At 33.9% G+C, this 16,554-nt stretch overlaps 1 protein-coding gene across 5 annotated transcripts in view; it reads left to right on the top strand.

Moving 5' to 3' along the window:
- Positions 1-10,375, top strand: part of LOC145293935 (mitochondrial inner membrane protein Mpv17-like) — a 146,083-nt gene extending 135,708 nt beyond the window's left edge. For all 5 annotated transcript variants that reach the window (XM_080140776.1, XM_080140774.1, XM_080140777.1 and 2 more), the window contains exons 6-7: positions 10,100-10,152; positions 10,272-10,375. In XM_080140776.1, coding sequence (XP_079996902.1) covers positions 10,100-10,152; positions 10,272-10,341 — 123 coding nt within the window. In that variant the 3' untranslated portion in view covers positions 10,342-10,375. The remainder of the gene's footprint in view (positions 1-10,099; positions 10,153-10,271) is intronic.
- The last annotated feature ends 6,179 nt before the right edge of the window (positions 10,376-16,554 follow it).

Below are 16,554 nucleotides of genomic sequence, written 5' to 3'. Positions count from 1 at the left end.
TAGGACGTTGTAATTAAAAACTGAGCACCAGTTTCAAATGTCTAAACGTTGACGACTTTGCTTTTTGTTTTTGATAGCCTGCTGAAAAAATTTGCAAAAAAACAAAAAGAAAAAAAAATTAGGGGGGGAGAGGGCTTGTATACGTCTGATGAATAAAACAATATCTTTCTCTTTTTATTGAGCACTATCAACAACCTTGTGAAATTCAATGGTTTTTACTTTTGGATATTTTTAAACTTGACAAAGTTTTATATATATATATATATATATATATATATATATATATATATATATATATATATATATATATATACAGTAGCATTTAAAATTTGAAAACCTAATATTTGATAGAAGTAACAACTGTGAAAAGCTGAAATTTTGACAACCGGTAGTCGTTATCATCCATAATAACATACTAGAGATGTAGGATAAGTAAAACTCTTTATACCATGGTATTTCGAAGCCTCATGCTTCTTATCATCAGAGGAGAGAAGATGCTAGATAACATTAATTTTTTACGGCGTGAGGATGCTGGCCCCACACCCAACCTTCCCAGAAGGTACATACAGCGCCTAGCCTTCCCAAATGGTCACCCATCTGGTACTGGCCAGGCTTAACTTCGGTGATCTAGTGAGAACCGGTGTGTCAACGTGATTGTGTCGTACGAACAACAGCAAGCTATGAATTTAAATGAAGGTGTCCATTTGAAATTCCATTCGTGTTCCCGAGTTTGACAAGATACACCTGAAGAAGGTCAGAGGTTACATCAACCGAAATGTTGTGTGAATAACCCTCAAGATGAGAACGGTAGTGCAATTAGTGGCATCAATTGTGACAAAATGATTGCCAGACAAAACTCAGACAGTTGTGTCACATTGTAACACAACGTTGATTGAAAAATCTTTTTAATAAAACAAGAAAAGATTTACTTTGATGAATAATCCGATGATCTATAATTTGATGATGCAGGATATCTTAGTATGAACATGATCCATTTGGAATTTAGTAACTATATTATTTTTTACTTTCCAGGCTTGATAATAAATACAGGGTGGAACGATAAAATTGTCGTCCTACAAAAGACAACATGATTCCATTTCCGTTTGATGAAATTCTTTTTTTGTTGTAGATCATCTACTAGTTGGTCAGTTATGTACAAATCCCAAGAGCGATAGTTTGAAAGTGACACAATGTTCAATGAGCAAGATCGGGGATGCGCCGCTGTACAACTCATGCTCTCTACTGATCCAAGTTATGACAACAGGACCATTGCCAGCACCCTCAAAATGCAAACCTAGATGGTTCAACGCTTGAAGGCACAGCTCAATGAAGTTTCCAGCCTTAGTGATGGTCTTTGGTGTGGTTTCAAGTGAGGGCCACATCATGCCACCTCACATCGCTGAAGTCGGCTTGAAAGTCAACATCAAAGTGTACCTGGATGTGCTGAAGAGTGTGATGATCTCCTGGTGCAATCAGGTGGCTGCTGGTAGACCCTGGATGTGGCACCTGGACTCGGTGCCGGCCCACAAGTCCGAAGAGACCCAGGTTTGACTTCAGACGGTGTGCTACGACTTTATACCCTTCTGTCACTGCCCCCCCTTCCTCCCCCGACCTTAACCCGTTGGACTACTTCATTTGGTCATACATCGAGAACATCACCAATATGACCTCCCACAACACTAAAGCTAGCCTAATTGCCGCCATCCACCATGTATTTGCTGAGCTCCCACCTGCACTTATGGAAAATGCATGCTCCCAGTTCCAGACCCATACTGAGACTGATTGAAGCTGAAGCCAGCTACATTGAATAGATGTCAGCTCTACTACATAATCAAGTTACCTGAATTGATTTTTTCAATAAAAGTTTTGAAATAAAGCTGGAGTTTTGTTTTCTTTAGGGCAACAAATTTAACGTTCCACCCTGTAGGATAACATTTCAAAATTATTAAAGGAAATGGCATTATAATTAATATTGTTGGAGTCATTAATATGTAATGCGAGTCTTTTAGACAGGCTTAGATCTGATGATCTCAGAGGAAGATTAAATCTGAGCGGTATAGAGATCTATCAAAAGAATAGATGAGCATTCTTGGGTTAACAGATGTAGGACAGTTGAGGTAGCAGGGTCAGCTCACAGAGGAAGGTCAAGGAAATCATGGAAAAGAGTGATAAGGATGGATTTGAAAGAAAGAGGATACATAAGGACCTTGCCACTGGTTAGTTTGAAATAGTGTTGTAATGATTAATTGATATTGGGATTTGAAAAAAAATTGAGTTTTATTTCCAAATCCAAATATTTAAAATTTTTGTTGGTTTACCGACTTAGTCAGATTTAGACCTTAGAATTCACCCTCGTCTGTTCGCCCGTTTGTCCTCAAAATTCTCAAAAACTACTCATTACATTTTTCTGAAATTTTGCATAAAGTTACAACTACCCAAGAGAGGAAATGTAACATTCTCAGATTTTTGATAAAAATTCTAGTTGCGTCCCCAGGGAGTCAAAAGTGGTCAAAATGGCCAACAATAGCACTTTTCAAGACATAGAATCTTTTCCAACCATTAGATTTTGCTGAAAATTACCCAAAAGCAAGATCACATGGGCATACATCTGGAAACATAATATTTTACACTGGCCAAATTCTGGTTGCATCCCCAATAGATCAAAAGAGTCAAAATGGTTAAAAATAGCACTTTCTGGGGCATAGAATCTTTTCCAACCATTAGATTTTGTTGAAAATACACATCTGGAAACGTAATATTTGACCCTGGAAAAATTCTGGGGGTTGAGGCCCAAGGTGTTTTAGGGGTGAAAAACACACCTTTTTGGGCTAATTTTTATTTTTCTCCTAAAATTCAAGGCATCAGTCGGGGGACCATATAGTATTTGGCTTGTTAAACTAAATTGTACATTGCTGATACTAATGACAAAATAATAAACATTTATTGTTTTTAAACTTGTGGAACTCTCTTCTGTTTACTTGCTTTCCAACTGACTACAATATGGCCGTCTTCAAGTCCAATGTAAACAAGTTCTTGATGAGCCGTTCCCCTTAAGTAATCCAATTTACCGAATTTACACTAACGATTACTATGATATTGTCCTTTTGACCACTGTACACTCTTTAACTCTTATCCTCGAGTGGCCTCCGGGCCTTGATAAGTGGTGATTCCTTTGTAAAAAAAAAAAAAAAGCAGAACTAAAATCTACAGGTAAATTCATTTCATTTGTGTAGAAATTAAATTTTGCATAAATTTGCTAGGTAGCTTTTAAAAGAATGCAATTGCTTTACTAGGTTCCAAAAAATGTTTTACAAAATTCAATATTTCTGTTGAGATAAAATATTTACAAACATCACTGATGACTTCATTATAGAATATTTATTTTATGTTGCTGGGCTTTTATCTTTTTTTTTTTTTTATCATATGATGGGATTAAGAAAAGCATAAAAGAGAGTGAAAGAGTGAGAGAATAGACGGCTTTGTATTACTATACACATAGATTCGAAAAAGTTGCCAAAAAAACCCCCAAATATATAACACTTATCTTGCCTTTGATAACAAATATATAACAAATAAATGTTATCAAAGGCAAGATAAGTTACTTTTCTACCTAACTTGATAATTTTTTGGTGTTTTTTTTTTTTTTAAATTTTTTTTTTTTTTTTTAATTCAATTTTCACCCCAAACAAGGCACAGTGCCACTTTGAAGCAGGGGGCTACTATTAGGGAATTAATTAGCGGGGTCATTATGAGGGGAGAAGAGTAGAAAGATGTTTGTTAACATTACACTTGAACTTCTGCATATCATTGCAGTTGGGAAAGCAGAATCCCGAAAGGGAGTTCCAAAGACCCGCAGTTCTGGGGAAGAAACTATTGGAGTAAAAGGCTTTCTTGCACCTAGGGATCTCTACTGTAAAGGGATGAGATTTAGTAGCTTGTCGGGTTTGTCGGGGGTAGTTACGTCGGGGAGGTACAAGTGTTTGCAGTTCGTCAGAGCATTCACCATTAAAGTATTTGTAGAACAGGCAGAGGGATGCAACATCTCGTCGATGGGACAGAGGTTGAAGCCTAGATGACAGTTCAGGACCTATCAGGTTGGCGACTCTTTTTTTAACCCTGTCCAGGAGCGAGAGACAAGCAGCAGATGCACCAGCCCAGATGTGACAACAGTACTCCATACATGGGCGAATGGTTGCCTTATAGAGGTATAGGATACTGGCAGGCGTAAGTAGTTTTCTAGCACGGTAGAGGGAGCCAACCTTCCTTGCAGCAGCCTTGGCAATGCTCTCAATGTATCTATTATTCCCTGTAAACGTTCAGGCAATGTGTTCTTGGCCATATGTTTATTCAGCTCGAAAAACATACAGTGTTTACCAGTGTATTGGAAAATTTAAAATGGCGCCAGACTCTCTGTTGAACACGGTAAGTTTGGGAAAACTAGTTATAAACGTTGTAAAACAACTAGAAGACGAGGATAATAGTCGACAAATATCTATATATAAATTCGTATTCCTGTCTGTTTGTTTGTTCATAATTTGATTAATATGTACAAAACGTGTCTTACTTTAATCTTTCAGTTATTTCTATATATAGTATGATTCTTGCAAAATATACAATTAAGAGATCACCTTATTTGCATATGACATTAAGAAAAATCGATTTTACTAAATAGCGGTATTTTAGTTAATATTTTTAGCGAGAGAATTGTTTTAAGTATTCTATTTAAAACAGTTATTTAATAAACTTTAAGCAACAATTATATTGATAATATATTTAGTTTAATTTATTTGGAATTATTATTTCCAACAGCGACCGTTTTTAAAAACTTTTTTAGAGTTATTTGCCCCTAGATGCTATGCATAAAAAACAAACGTTCGCCAAATAAAATCATTTGGTAATTTCATTAAGTTTCTAGCTGGAAAAATAATTCTGTGTAAATAGGAAAATGTTTGGCTTTCATTGTTTTTTTTTTTAATATTCAAACACAAAAAAAAAACACTTACGAAAAAACTGAAAAGATTTCATTTATTTGTTTTATTTTATTCCTTAAACAGCTATACAGGAATTGGTAATTTTTCGGGGGGGGGGGGGATTACATTGGAAACATAAAATAACGATAAATTTAATTATTTTTTATAAGACCATTCTCTACTTTCACCTAACAATTTAATAAACAAAACAAGCCCAAAAATATAACAAATTCAATTATTTTTTTTTTAGGGGGGATTACATTAGAAACATAAAACGACAAATAAAAAACAAGTCGAAAAGCCCCCCCCCCTGTAAAAAAAAAAAGCAAATCGAAAATTTTCTTTATTTACAAAAAAAAAAAAAAGCCAGTAAAAAAGTGCCCTTACAAAAAATAAAGGTAAATGTGTAGTTTAGAGGCGTAAATTATTTGGCACACAAAAAAATTATAAAACTATTCATTTTTATATAAAACATTATTAGACCCAAAGGCTGAAATAAAAAAAAAATTTTTTTATGTTTTTTCATCAATTTTTATTAGACTTAATGTGCACACCTTACACATTTAAAATTCGGCCTTTTTTTAGGTTTGATAGATTGGCCTTTTTAAGGCCAAATTTGGCCTTTTTTACGCTCTTTTATTACATTTTTTTTTTAAATGTGTCGGCTAAAATCATAGTTCATGAAAGAACTTAAAAAGGCCAATCTGCCAAACCTTAGAAAGGCCAAATTTTAAAATCAATATAGCGGCCTCGAATAATAAATATAAATGATAAAAAAATAATAAAAATGAAATTTTTTTTCATGGTTTTATTTAAGCCTTTGGGTCTAACAATGTGTTATATATAAAAACAAATAGTTTTTATAGTTTTTGGTTTGGCGAATAATTTACGTCGCTAAACTACACATTTACCAAAATAAAAATAAACGCACGCATTAATGTTTATAAACGTTTCTTTTTTTTAGGTTAAAAAAATCGTGAGTTTTCTTAGGACGGTGATACCTTCTGTCGAAATATCTGGTGGAGAGGGTATCAGATACTTCTTTTTAGGGGCGATTACATTTACATGTTTTTATCCGTTCTTTTATTTTTGAAATTGTTGTGGGTGTATCCACATTACCCATGATGAAAATGATTAGTATAGCAGGCGTGTTTCAAACGGAACTTCATGTCAACCCAGGTAATGCTGAGTACCCATGCTAGTATAAATTGCTCATCTCAAAAGGATTCCAATAATAAAAATGTTTCTTCATCTTCATCGTTTCTTCTTCATTAAATGTCATTCAACAGAGTTGTGTTCTAGATAACAGGGTCGTCGTTACACAATTTTTCTTCAAAATCACAGATTAGTAACTGCACACAACAGAAAATGAATTGGAGTATGACGCATCTACTTCAGCTTGTTGGATCAAAATAACACACATCATTTTTTTTTGTCCCCCCCTCCCCCCCCCCGACAAAAGGAGAGTGGGCCTGTAAATTCACTCTTGTCTGTTCATCCGTTTGTCTGTCCACACTTTTCTCAATAACTACACCTTGAATTTTTTTTTTTTAATTTTGCAAAAACATTAAACATGATATGAGTAAAAAAGTAACAGAATGGATTTTCCGGGAAAACTCCGGTTGCCCACCTAGGGGTGCCTTTCGGGTTAACATGGCTAAAATTGACACTTTTAGGCTTATTAAAAAAAAAAAAAATTGATGTCTTGGATTTTTATAAAACTTTCTGAAAAGTTGTAACTAACTTATTTCTATATAATTTTGTTGTCTATACCTGACAATAACTCTTGGGTGTGCTCCAGGGGTTCTTTTAGGGCTAATAAAAAACACTTCATTTTTGGAACTATTTTACCATATTTGTCCAAAATTTTCTGTGTATGTCTATTTAGCAGTTTTGCATAGTGCTGAACTCAAATTTAAATATGCTAAAGCCTTGGGGACTTTTTTTTGGGGGGGGGTGTAAATGATGGACTTAGTCATTTCTTTTTTTTTGCATGGTTCAGAACTCAAATTTACATATGTTAAGGCCTAAAACTGCACCGTTCGTTCATTTTCACCAAGATTTGATATCTCCTGGAGACTTTTGGGGCTAAATGGGGGGGGGGGAATGCTGAACTTCATCATTTTTTTTATGCCTCGTTCACTGTGCACTCACGGGGAACCATGCATGCTTCACTTGTTATTGGTGAAACAATTTAGTAGATTCTAAGATCATTTCAATATTTCAAATTCAGCTTTTTTTCCTTCACCACGGTGAAAAAGAGTCCGAATATTAAAATTCTTCGTACAAACGATTTTCGTTAGCTTGAAAAAAAAATAACTTTTATTCAAAGTGCTTTTTGGTCCAATCTTTTTGATAAGACAATAAAGACTTTTTATTCTGGATCTTCTTTTTCTTCATTAATGTTGTCTGACGGATTGTGTGTGAGAATATGTACAAGCAATGTCTGAGTTCCCATCTTAAGGAGCTTTTATAGGTGTCGGTCCCATGACAGATCTACTTAGAACTAAGGTCGCTAAGTGCCTTGACAAAATCGGGACATGGGGTGGGGGAGAGGAGGAAATGTTATGTATCTTTTCTCGTTTGAAATTATCTATCTGCTCAGAAACTGAAATAGGAAAATAGATTATAAAATTGCACTTACATGCTCGGTCGATATCCTTCTAACATTAAAAATACCTCCTCTCCTTAATCTACTTCATATTTTTTATGAAGTAACGAGTTACCACTTATCAAGGTCCATAGGCCATTCGAGGATAAAAGTTAATGAGTTTGCCTGGAGGACAGTGAAACAACAACGTGAAGATTGGAAACAATGTTTTAGACTAGCCAGAAATTTGATTATTTAAGAGGATGACTCAACAAGAATTTGTTAACATTGAACTTGAAAAACGACCATTTTGTAGTCAGCTGGGAAGCAACCCCCTGATATCATGTTCCACAGATGGATAGTTCTTGGAAGGAAACTGTTCATGAAAGTTTTTAGTTTTAGGTAATAATAAAGAGAAATGAAGTTATTTATGAAGTTATTGTAGATAGACGAGTTCTTCCTGTAAATGTTTTATGAGAGAATCATAAATTGGAGCTCAGACGAGCACCTCCCATAAAATAATGATAGAGTAGAGACCAACTAGCAACATCTCTTCTGTAAAAATAAAAAAATAATTAAAAAAAAGTAGCTGCTAGGAAAAAAAAAAGAGAACCCTCCCCCATCCTGACTAGGTTTCGAATTCTTAAACTCGGAATGCTGTTTGCTTGTTTGCCTTGTGCCTGATCAGCCAGTGTTTGGGACGTGGTGAACTTGTTAGAAAGAGCTGAACCAACCAACCCAGGGTGAATGCTGCAACTCTGACATAAATGCTAAGGTGAAACAATATATACTCCTATAAATTTGGGGTATTTTGTGCATTGATATTCATATTAAAAACCCTTTTTTATTTATTTATTTATTCAAAAAGAAAATACAACTTGGTGATATATGGGTCATTGAATTGCATTCATCTGCAAAAGATCTAGCAAATTTGCATATTCTTTAAAACATTCATTTTAATTAGTTTTAGTTTTTTCAGTTTTCTTATGGGATGATCATTTTTAGTTAACTATTACATGTAATTATATTCACGCAAATATTCTAAATGATTATGCATTATTTGCGTAAAAAGGTTGTAGCAAATGCAAACCGCTTTCTATATATATATTTATGCACACGTATATATATTTGTTTAAAATTTTTGCCTACCAAACTCCTCTGTCAGTTTTTGGTCTATAGACATGAAACTTAATATATAGGGTATTCAAACCCATGCAAAACTTTATATTTGGGTTTTAGCCAGGGAAAATCAGTGCAAAAGTGTGAAATTTAAAAAATGGAATTTGCCAGATGAAGGTTGAACAATGGCATTACGAATATGCATGCGTAACGTAATAGCTATTGGTTCATGTTTTAATTTTTAGCCTTGCAGCAAACATGTTTTCATAGCTCAGGCATTGAGATCAAAGGAAAAAGTAAATTGTAAGCTGAACCTTTTGGTTTTGATTCTCGGTGGTGGCACACGAGTCATTTTTTTTTTTTTTTTTACTTTTTAAATCATTACTATATACTGGGTCCAATATAATCTATATATCTATAAAAGTGAAATTGCCTGTCTGTGTGTTTACATTTCCCTACCAAACTACTCTGTCAATTTTCAGTCTACAGACTCAAGATTTGACATAAGGAGTATTGAGATTTGGAAAAATCTTTTTAATCAGTTTTTGGCCAGAAATTTGTCTGTCAAGGGGTCAAAGTTCAAGGATTTGACCTTTGAAAATTCTATCAAACTCCTCCGCTAATTTTGGGTCTAAACACTTGAAATTTTAGCTGTAGGTTATTTGGACATGGATTAAATTTTTTGATTTGATTTGAGCCCAAAACAATAAATGTTAAGGGGTCAAAATTTTTTTTTAAATTTTATCTCCGTGGTTTCTACCAAATTTTTTTCTAAGCATTTGAAATTTTACATAAAGTGTATACAGATATAAGACAAGCTTTTTAATCAGTTTTTGGCTGAAAATTTGACTGCCAAGGGGTCAAAGTTCAAAAGATTTGACCTTTGCGATCTCTAGCAAACTATTCAGCCAATTTTGGGTCTAAACATTTGAAATTTTACATAAAGGGTATTCAGACATGCAGCAAGCTTTTTAATCAGTTTTGGGGCAAAAATTTGGCTGCTAAGAGGTTAAAGTTGAAAGAGTTAACCTTTGCAGACGCTACCAAACTCCTCCGTCAATTTGGGGTCTAAACATTTGAAATTTTAGATATAGGTTACCTGGACATGAGTCAAACTTTATAATATATATATATATATATATATATATATATATATATATATATATATATATATATATATATGCACATAAGGTTATTAGCAATATATAGGGCCCGAGCAAAGCCGGGCTAAATTGCTAGTATAATAATAAATATGAAATCTGCATTAATCAAAATATCATATTTGAGCATATTTTATGACTGGGCAATGCTGATTTAAACATGTAAAAACTCAGATTACATAAATCACGTTTGTATTTTTTAATTTTGCATATTAATTTAAGCATTCATTTAATACCATCTTTTTTTCTTTTAAATCCAGATTTGGCCGGCCGTTCAAATATGCAATTTTTACTTTGTCCCTTTTCAACTCAGGTATGTCAATTCACGTCACTAATTTTAATTCTTACATCATTTGAATATATGAATGATAAAAAAATGAACTTATATTTATACATATATATATATACATATTTTTTTTTTTTTCATTACAGGATATTGGTAGTGAATGTTACAGCCCTGGGTTGGAATACTTATTTATCTTGGATGTCTGAGCAAAATTAAAGTTAAGAAACAATAAAATTTAGTGAAAAAGCAATCGTGTTTTTATTTTATTCTTCCAATGTACAGCATTAATTTATTTAATTATAAAACTCTGGACCTCACTTGCTTTCTTACATCTTGTCTTTTATTATCGGGTGATTCCATCTTTTAAATAAATATATATCTATCTATATATCTATAAAAGTGAACGTATCTGTCTGTCTGTGTACATTTTCCTTCGCAATAACTCTGTTAATTTTTAGTCTACAGACTCGAAATTTGATATACAGGGTACTGAGATTTGGGAAAATCTAAGTGATCGGTTTTCGGCCAGAAATTTGGCTGTTAAGGGGTCAAAGTTTAACGATTTGATCTTTGAGAACTCTACCAAACTCCTCCGACAATTTTGGATCTAAACACTTGAAATTTTAGATATTAGTTCCTTGAACATGGATCTAACTTAATAACTCAATTTGAGCCCAAGACAATAAATTTTAAGGGGTCATAATAGGGGTCAAAGTTTAAAAAAATTGACCTTTTTTTTTGTTTGCTCAGCATACATATCCAAACACCCGGGCAACGCCGGGCACCCATGCTAGTATATATATATATATATATATATATATATATATATATATATATATATATATATAAGTGAACGTGTCTGTGTAACTGTGTGTCTGTCTATGTACATTTCCCTACGCAATAACTCTGTCAATTTTTAGTCTACAGACTCGAAATTTGATATACAGGGTACTGAGATTTGGGAAAACCTTTGTAATCCATTTTCGGACAGAAATTTGGCTCTTAAGGGGTCAAAGTTCAATGATTTGACCTTTGAGAACTCTACCAAACTCCTCCGCCAAGTTTGGGTATAAACACTTGAAATTTTAGATATAGGTTGCTTGGACATGGATCTAACTTAATAACTCAATTTGAGCCCAAGACAATAAATGTTAAAGGGTCATAATAGGGGTCAAAATGAAAAAAGAATTTGACCTCTGGGGTAGGTGTATCAGAATTTGGGGGGAAATTTTGATACACCTAACGCAAAACTGCGAATAAAATATAAAAAACTTGTAATTTCTCTGTTTAAAGTGGGTTGTTTATTTTCTTTATGGAATATACTTCACAAATAAACTATTAAAGTTGTTTAAAAAATAATTGAAATATTATTTTTTATTTTTTAAAATACGGTGTTTACATAGTGTCTGCACGCGTTCATGCAGCCATTTTTTTTTACGTATGAAATCAATTGAATTTTACGAGTTAAATTGTTTTACATAATGAAATTAATTGAATTTTACAAGTTAAATTTTTTTTTACGTAATGAAATTAATTGAATTTTACGAGTTAAATTTGTTTCAATTTTTAAACTTTAAAAATCTATCAAATTTTTCTATTGGTTCAATTTTTACGATATTTTCATGGTCAATGTGAAATTTTATGCTCTTTCCAATAAACCGAATATAATATTTTAGACAAACGTTTTTTTTTTAATTTTTGAAATGTCTATTAAAATTTAAATAATTAATTTACTCACCAAAGTTTTATATATCACAAATTGAAGATAAAAGATCAATATTTAAAATATTCTAATTTAAAACAAAAAAATGAAGTGTTTTTTTGAAATTTACCTGTAAAGTCCAAAGTGTAAAACCTTTTTTTTTTAAAATCATCTTGATTTTTTTTTTTTAAGTGAAAGTTCATGTTATGCTTAGATTGGACGCTGACAACAATTTTTTTCTATTTCATTCAATGTTTCCTTTTTTTAGATATTTAAAAAAAAATTCACTTGATAAAGAAGAAATAAAATATATTAATCAAAAACTCATGTATTTCATTAAGAGAATAAAAAAAAATCGGTAGAGTGGGGTTTTTTTTTTTTAAAGGCAAAAACTAATAACTGAATGTTTTTATTTTTTAACTAAGGTGGCCCAAAAATACTAATTTTGGCTTACAGCACGTAATAGAAACAGACATTAATTGTGGCATTTTGAAGCCACCGTAAGAAGAAAATCAGACGTTTTTCTCCCTTTTTTTGAACAGTGAAAAACATCTGAGTTCACGTTTTTTTTTAATCCTTGTTTAAAAAATTATTTTATTTAAAAAGTGCATGGAATATAAGTATAAATATGGATAAATTCTAACAATGAATAATGGAAGTAACCATTAAATAGTATTTTTTTATAGGTAAGTGCTTTTTTGGAATTTATATTTTTCATAATTGAAGTAAGTAAAATTTCGTTGACTTTCTTTAAATCTTTTTTAAAGAAAACCGATTTAAAAAACAAATATTGCATAATTTGCTATTAAACCTGTTATTTTTTAAAAATTTGATCTTTGCTCCTTTAATTGAAAAAAAAATTAGGGTTTGAATTACATTTTTCAAGTAGTTATAAACTTCGAAAGATAGTAAGTTGAATTATTTAAGTTCATATATGGTATTTTTAATTGTGGCTTCTGATAAACCTACCTCTGCGGTCTCTACCAATTTCTAGGTCTAAACATTTGAAATTTGACATAAAAGGTATTCAGAGATAGGGCAAGCTTTTTAATCGATTTGGGTCAAAAATTTTTAGTTACCAATATATGAATGTATTTATGTTTGCATGTCTGCCTAAAACTTTCGACAGAGGCAACGGATTTTACCAAGATCAGTATCGTTTTGAAGTTCGACCTTTCATACGACAAATATCGAAAAGTTGGCTAAAAACATTAATATCTTCACCTTCAATTGGGCACTTTTCTAGGGGGGGGTCGCTTTTTTCACCGATATTTTTTAAAGTCATCCTCTCCTTTCGATTGACTAGCCTTAATTTAAACCTACATCACTTCCAGTTTGGTGGTGATCGTAACAGCAAAGACGTCAGGGTTTTTTTCCCCGTTTTTTTCCTCCTTCGTGGTACAGGTTCGAGCCTGCCTTCCTACTATCACTTTTTTTTTTTTTTTTTTTTTGCTCAACATACACATTCAAACACCCGGGCAACGCCGAACTGAAATACTAATATATATAAAAGCGAATGTGTGTGTGTATGTATGTTCGCTTTTTGTGTATGTCTAAGAAAGGCTTTTTTCCGAGAAGCGGTCGGCCGGCTCACAACTTCTTAAAACTTTTTATATCACATGTGGATTAGGCTTTTTCATATAATAAAAGCAACACTAATTCTGGCAGTATTTTTCTGGTCGCGATCTCCGGAAATGTCCGAAAGCAATCAGATTTGATCAATTTGGAAATATTTTCATTATATCAGACAATTGCTATTCAATTTGGAAAGATTTATGCAGTCGTCGTTTGCTCTAATGAACTAGGATTTGTTCATTTTGGATAATTTACTTTCTCAACCTCGTGAGGAGGCATGCAAGGACGTTGAAAAGGAAAATGAACACAGAAACGTGTTTAAAAGAAAAGGCGGTTACCTCTAAAAGGGAATACAACACAAATACCTTCCAAGGAAGATATTGTCAAAAGAATTAAGAACTATTTTAATAAGGACTCTGTATATAGAAAGGACTGATAACTATTAGAATAAGGACTCTGAATACTTTTTTTTTTTAAAAAGAAAAAAAAGGGAACTTTTATATTGTTTCCATTCAGATAAAACCACCTAGAAGCTTCCAGCAAGTGCACCCCTTTCTCTCCCTCTCCATCTCTCTACCTCTTTTTTCCCTTCATACTCTTCCCTCAACAGTTACTACTACAAGTTATCTTGTAAGCCAGATGAACATTTTTGGCAACCCTATGAGGTCACAAATTGTTTTTGCTAACATTATATTTAATGAATTAGATTTCTCCTTTTTTTGTTGTTTCTTCCATAATAGTTTCAGTGTTACATGTAACTTGTATTTAGCTACAAAGAATTACCTTCCACGGGAAAAAGTGGATAAAAATTTCTTCAGGGTCTTTAGGTTTACGGTGGCTGATGTACCGATGAAGATCATCAAAATCATAAAACCATTCACGCTTGATTTCAATAACATCACAGCCTTCATACACAACATTCATAATAATATTACACTAGTCATTGAAAGTGTGGAGATCAGCACGGACACGGATAGCTTTTTTCAATATTCCCAAAAGCACGATCACGGGTCATGTAGCTGTGACCCGGCATGAGATAAAAGTGTTCTACTTCCGTCAGACGACCACTATTCAATTCACGTAGATGATTAATAATAAAGTTTATGTTCTTAGTTGTAACGAAACACTAGTTTTTTAAACTCATTCTTATCATACTCGTCAACAATCCACTTTTTCAAACAACTTGTAATGGCTGATGAACCCCTGCCACCTGTCACTTCGTCCCATACGTAAAATTTCGATTCATTAACTTTCATGTCATGAATGCACAGGTTAAACATCCGCACTTTCTGCTTATAATAGGCTCCACTGGTTGGAAGTTTCGGTATTGGTAAAGTTTGTTGCAGCTCTATGCAGATAACACGCACAGACGCATCGTCATTCTTGCATCAATCTTTGTCCTCCTGCAGCTTTTTCCTTCTGCCTTTCAAGTTCTTCTTTTTCCTGCTTCGTCCTGTTATCACTGGTCTCTTCAGCTGCCCTTATAGCGATTTTCAGCTCATCGCAGGTTAAATAGGTGTCTGTTTTTGAGAGCTAAAAACTGATGTTGTAGCTATGGTTGAACACATTATGGTAGTAGCTCTCCTTCATCTGGATGTTCAAGGCTAATCTAATCCAGGTACATGCGGTACAGTTTGGTGACACTAAGGGATGACTCAAGGTATGACACTATTGGTGTCATGAATGCATGCAGCGAGGTGCATATTGCAGTGAGAGGGGTTGTTTGACTGGACGGGATGGAGTGAAGGAGTGCAGAGAAATGCAAAACCTTAGCTAGGAAAATAGGACGAACCGCCGATATGCCATTATGAGCTTCTGATGCAGGGTGTGTAAGTGTAATTTGTGACCAAATGACAAGGGAAAGGAAGGGGCGGATATGGCAAGACCCCGGGCGACACAAGATGGTCTTGCTTGTCAAATAGAGGAAGAGAGGGCAGAAGAGGGGGTGTTGATGTCTGATTGGGACAAAACAGAAATGTTTATGGGATTTTGACAAGAAAAGAGAAAAAACAAATAATAATTGTTTTTATCTCATTGTTGTTATATATCTGTTAGCATGAAAGGTTGTTTTTAAAACCCCTGTTGAGAGGTATGAAGAAATACAGAGATCCTTAGCTGATTAAGGCTGACAACTTAGAATGGGAGTCAAGAGTAAAGGTTGCCGCCAAGCATTGTTTGATCTGGGGTGACTAATAACTCCTAATTTGATAATAAGTAGAAACCTCAGTACAAATTAATAGGATAAAGGGGAGAGAGAGAGAGGTGCTGAGTGGACAAGACGAAGGGTAAGCTCTAAGAGGAAGAAAGAAGGGGTATTTGTAACAACTCTCTGAAGGAGAGATGGGGAAAAAGGGGTCAGATTTAGAAAAAGGAATTCTAAAAAGAAAAGAGTCGTAGCCAGCAAACCAAACGGCTGGGCTGGTCAAGCGCTCCAGATTTGGGAGCCCTCAGGGACTGATGTTATGATGTGTTAATGGGAAATCTGTGACTTTACTGGTCTGGTCTTGCATCGTTTCACTGCTATAGTCAATCACCTCAATTTAGACAGTAGCTGTTATGAAGTAATGAAATTAATAAATAGCTTGTTATTGTTATAAACCAGACTTCTGTTTGTTTGTGGTGAGGACTCTTCATTTTGCAGCAAGCCGCAAGGACCAGTGGAATGATTGATGTACCCGGAGACTACCTACACAGGGTAGGAGACGATTCGATGAGAGGCAAAGCGCCCCACTATGAAAACACAGTGGGTAAAGACGATCAACAGGCCAACTTGTGACAGGACAATGACGATCAAAAGAATACCTGTCATATCAGGTGGAATCCGACGAGGTTAAGGAAACCCGGTGTGGTTGGTGCGGTATGTGTCTGCGTTATAAAGGTAAGTTCTGTGTGGAGATTTTGCTCTTGCACAATGGCTGGAAAGAGTTGGCAAAGTTTTAATGTATTCGTGAACGCTGAGTTACTAATGTATCCCTGATCATTCCTGCTGGTGGAGCTTTGCCACGTTTGTCTTTCTGCGATGTTCCGCTGGCCGAACATTTTTTTTTTTTAAATCCACTAATTATTCCGTCTTTTTTAATATCGAGAATAAACATTAATTTTTTAATATCGAGAATGGCCTTGATAATGTGGTGATGCCTATGTAAAAAAAA

Source organism: Euprymna scolopes, chromosome 15 (assembly GCF_053919585.1).
Source record: "Euprymna scolopes isolate OS-2025 chromosome 15, ASM5391958v1, whole genome shotgun sequence".
In the NCBI taxonomy this organism is placed as follows: domain Eukaryota; kingdom Metazoa; phylum Mollusca; class Cephalopoda; order Sepiida; family Sepiolidae; genus Euprymna; species Euprymna scolopes.
The sequence above is the reverse complement of the archived record's forward strand: the minus strand, read 5'-3'. Positions and strand labels throughout refer to the sequence as shown.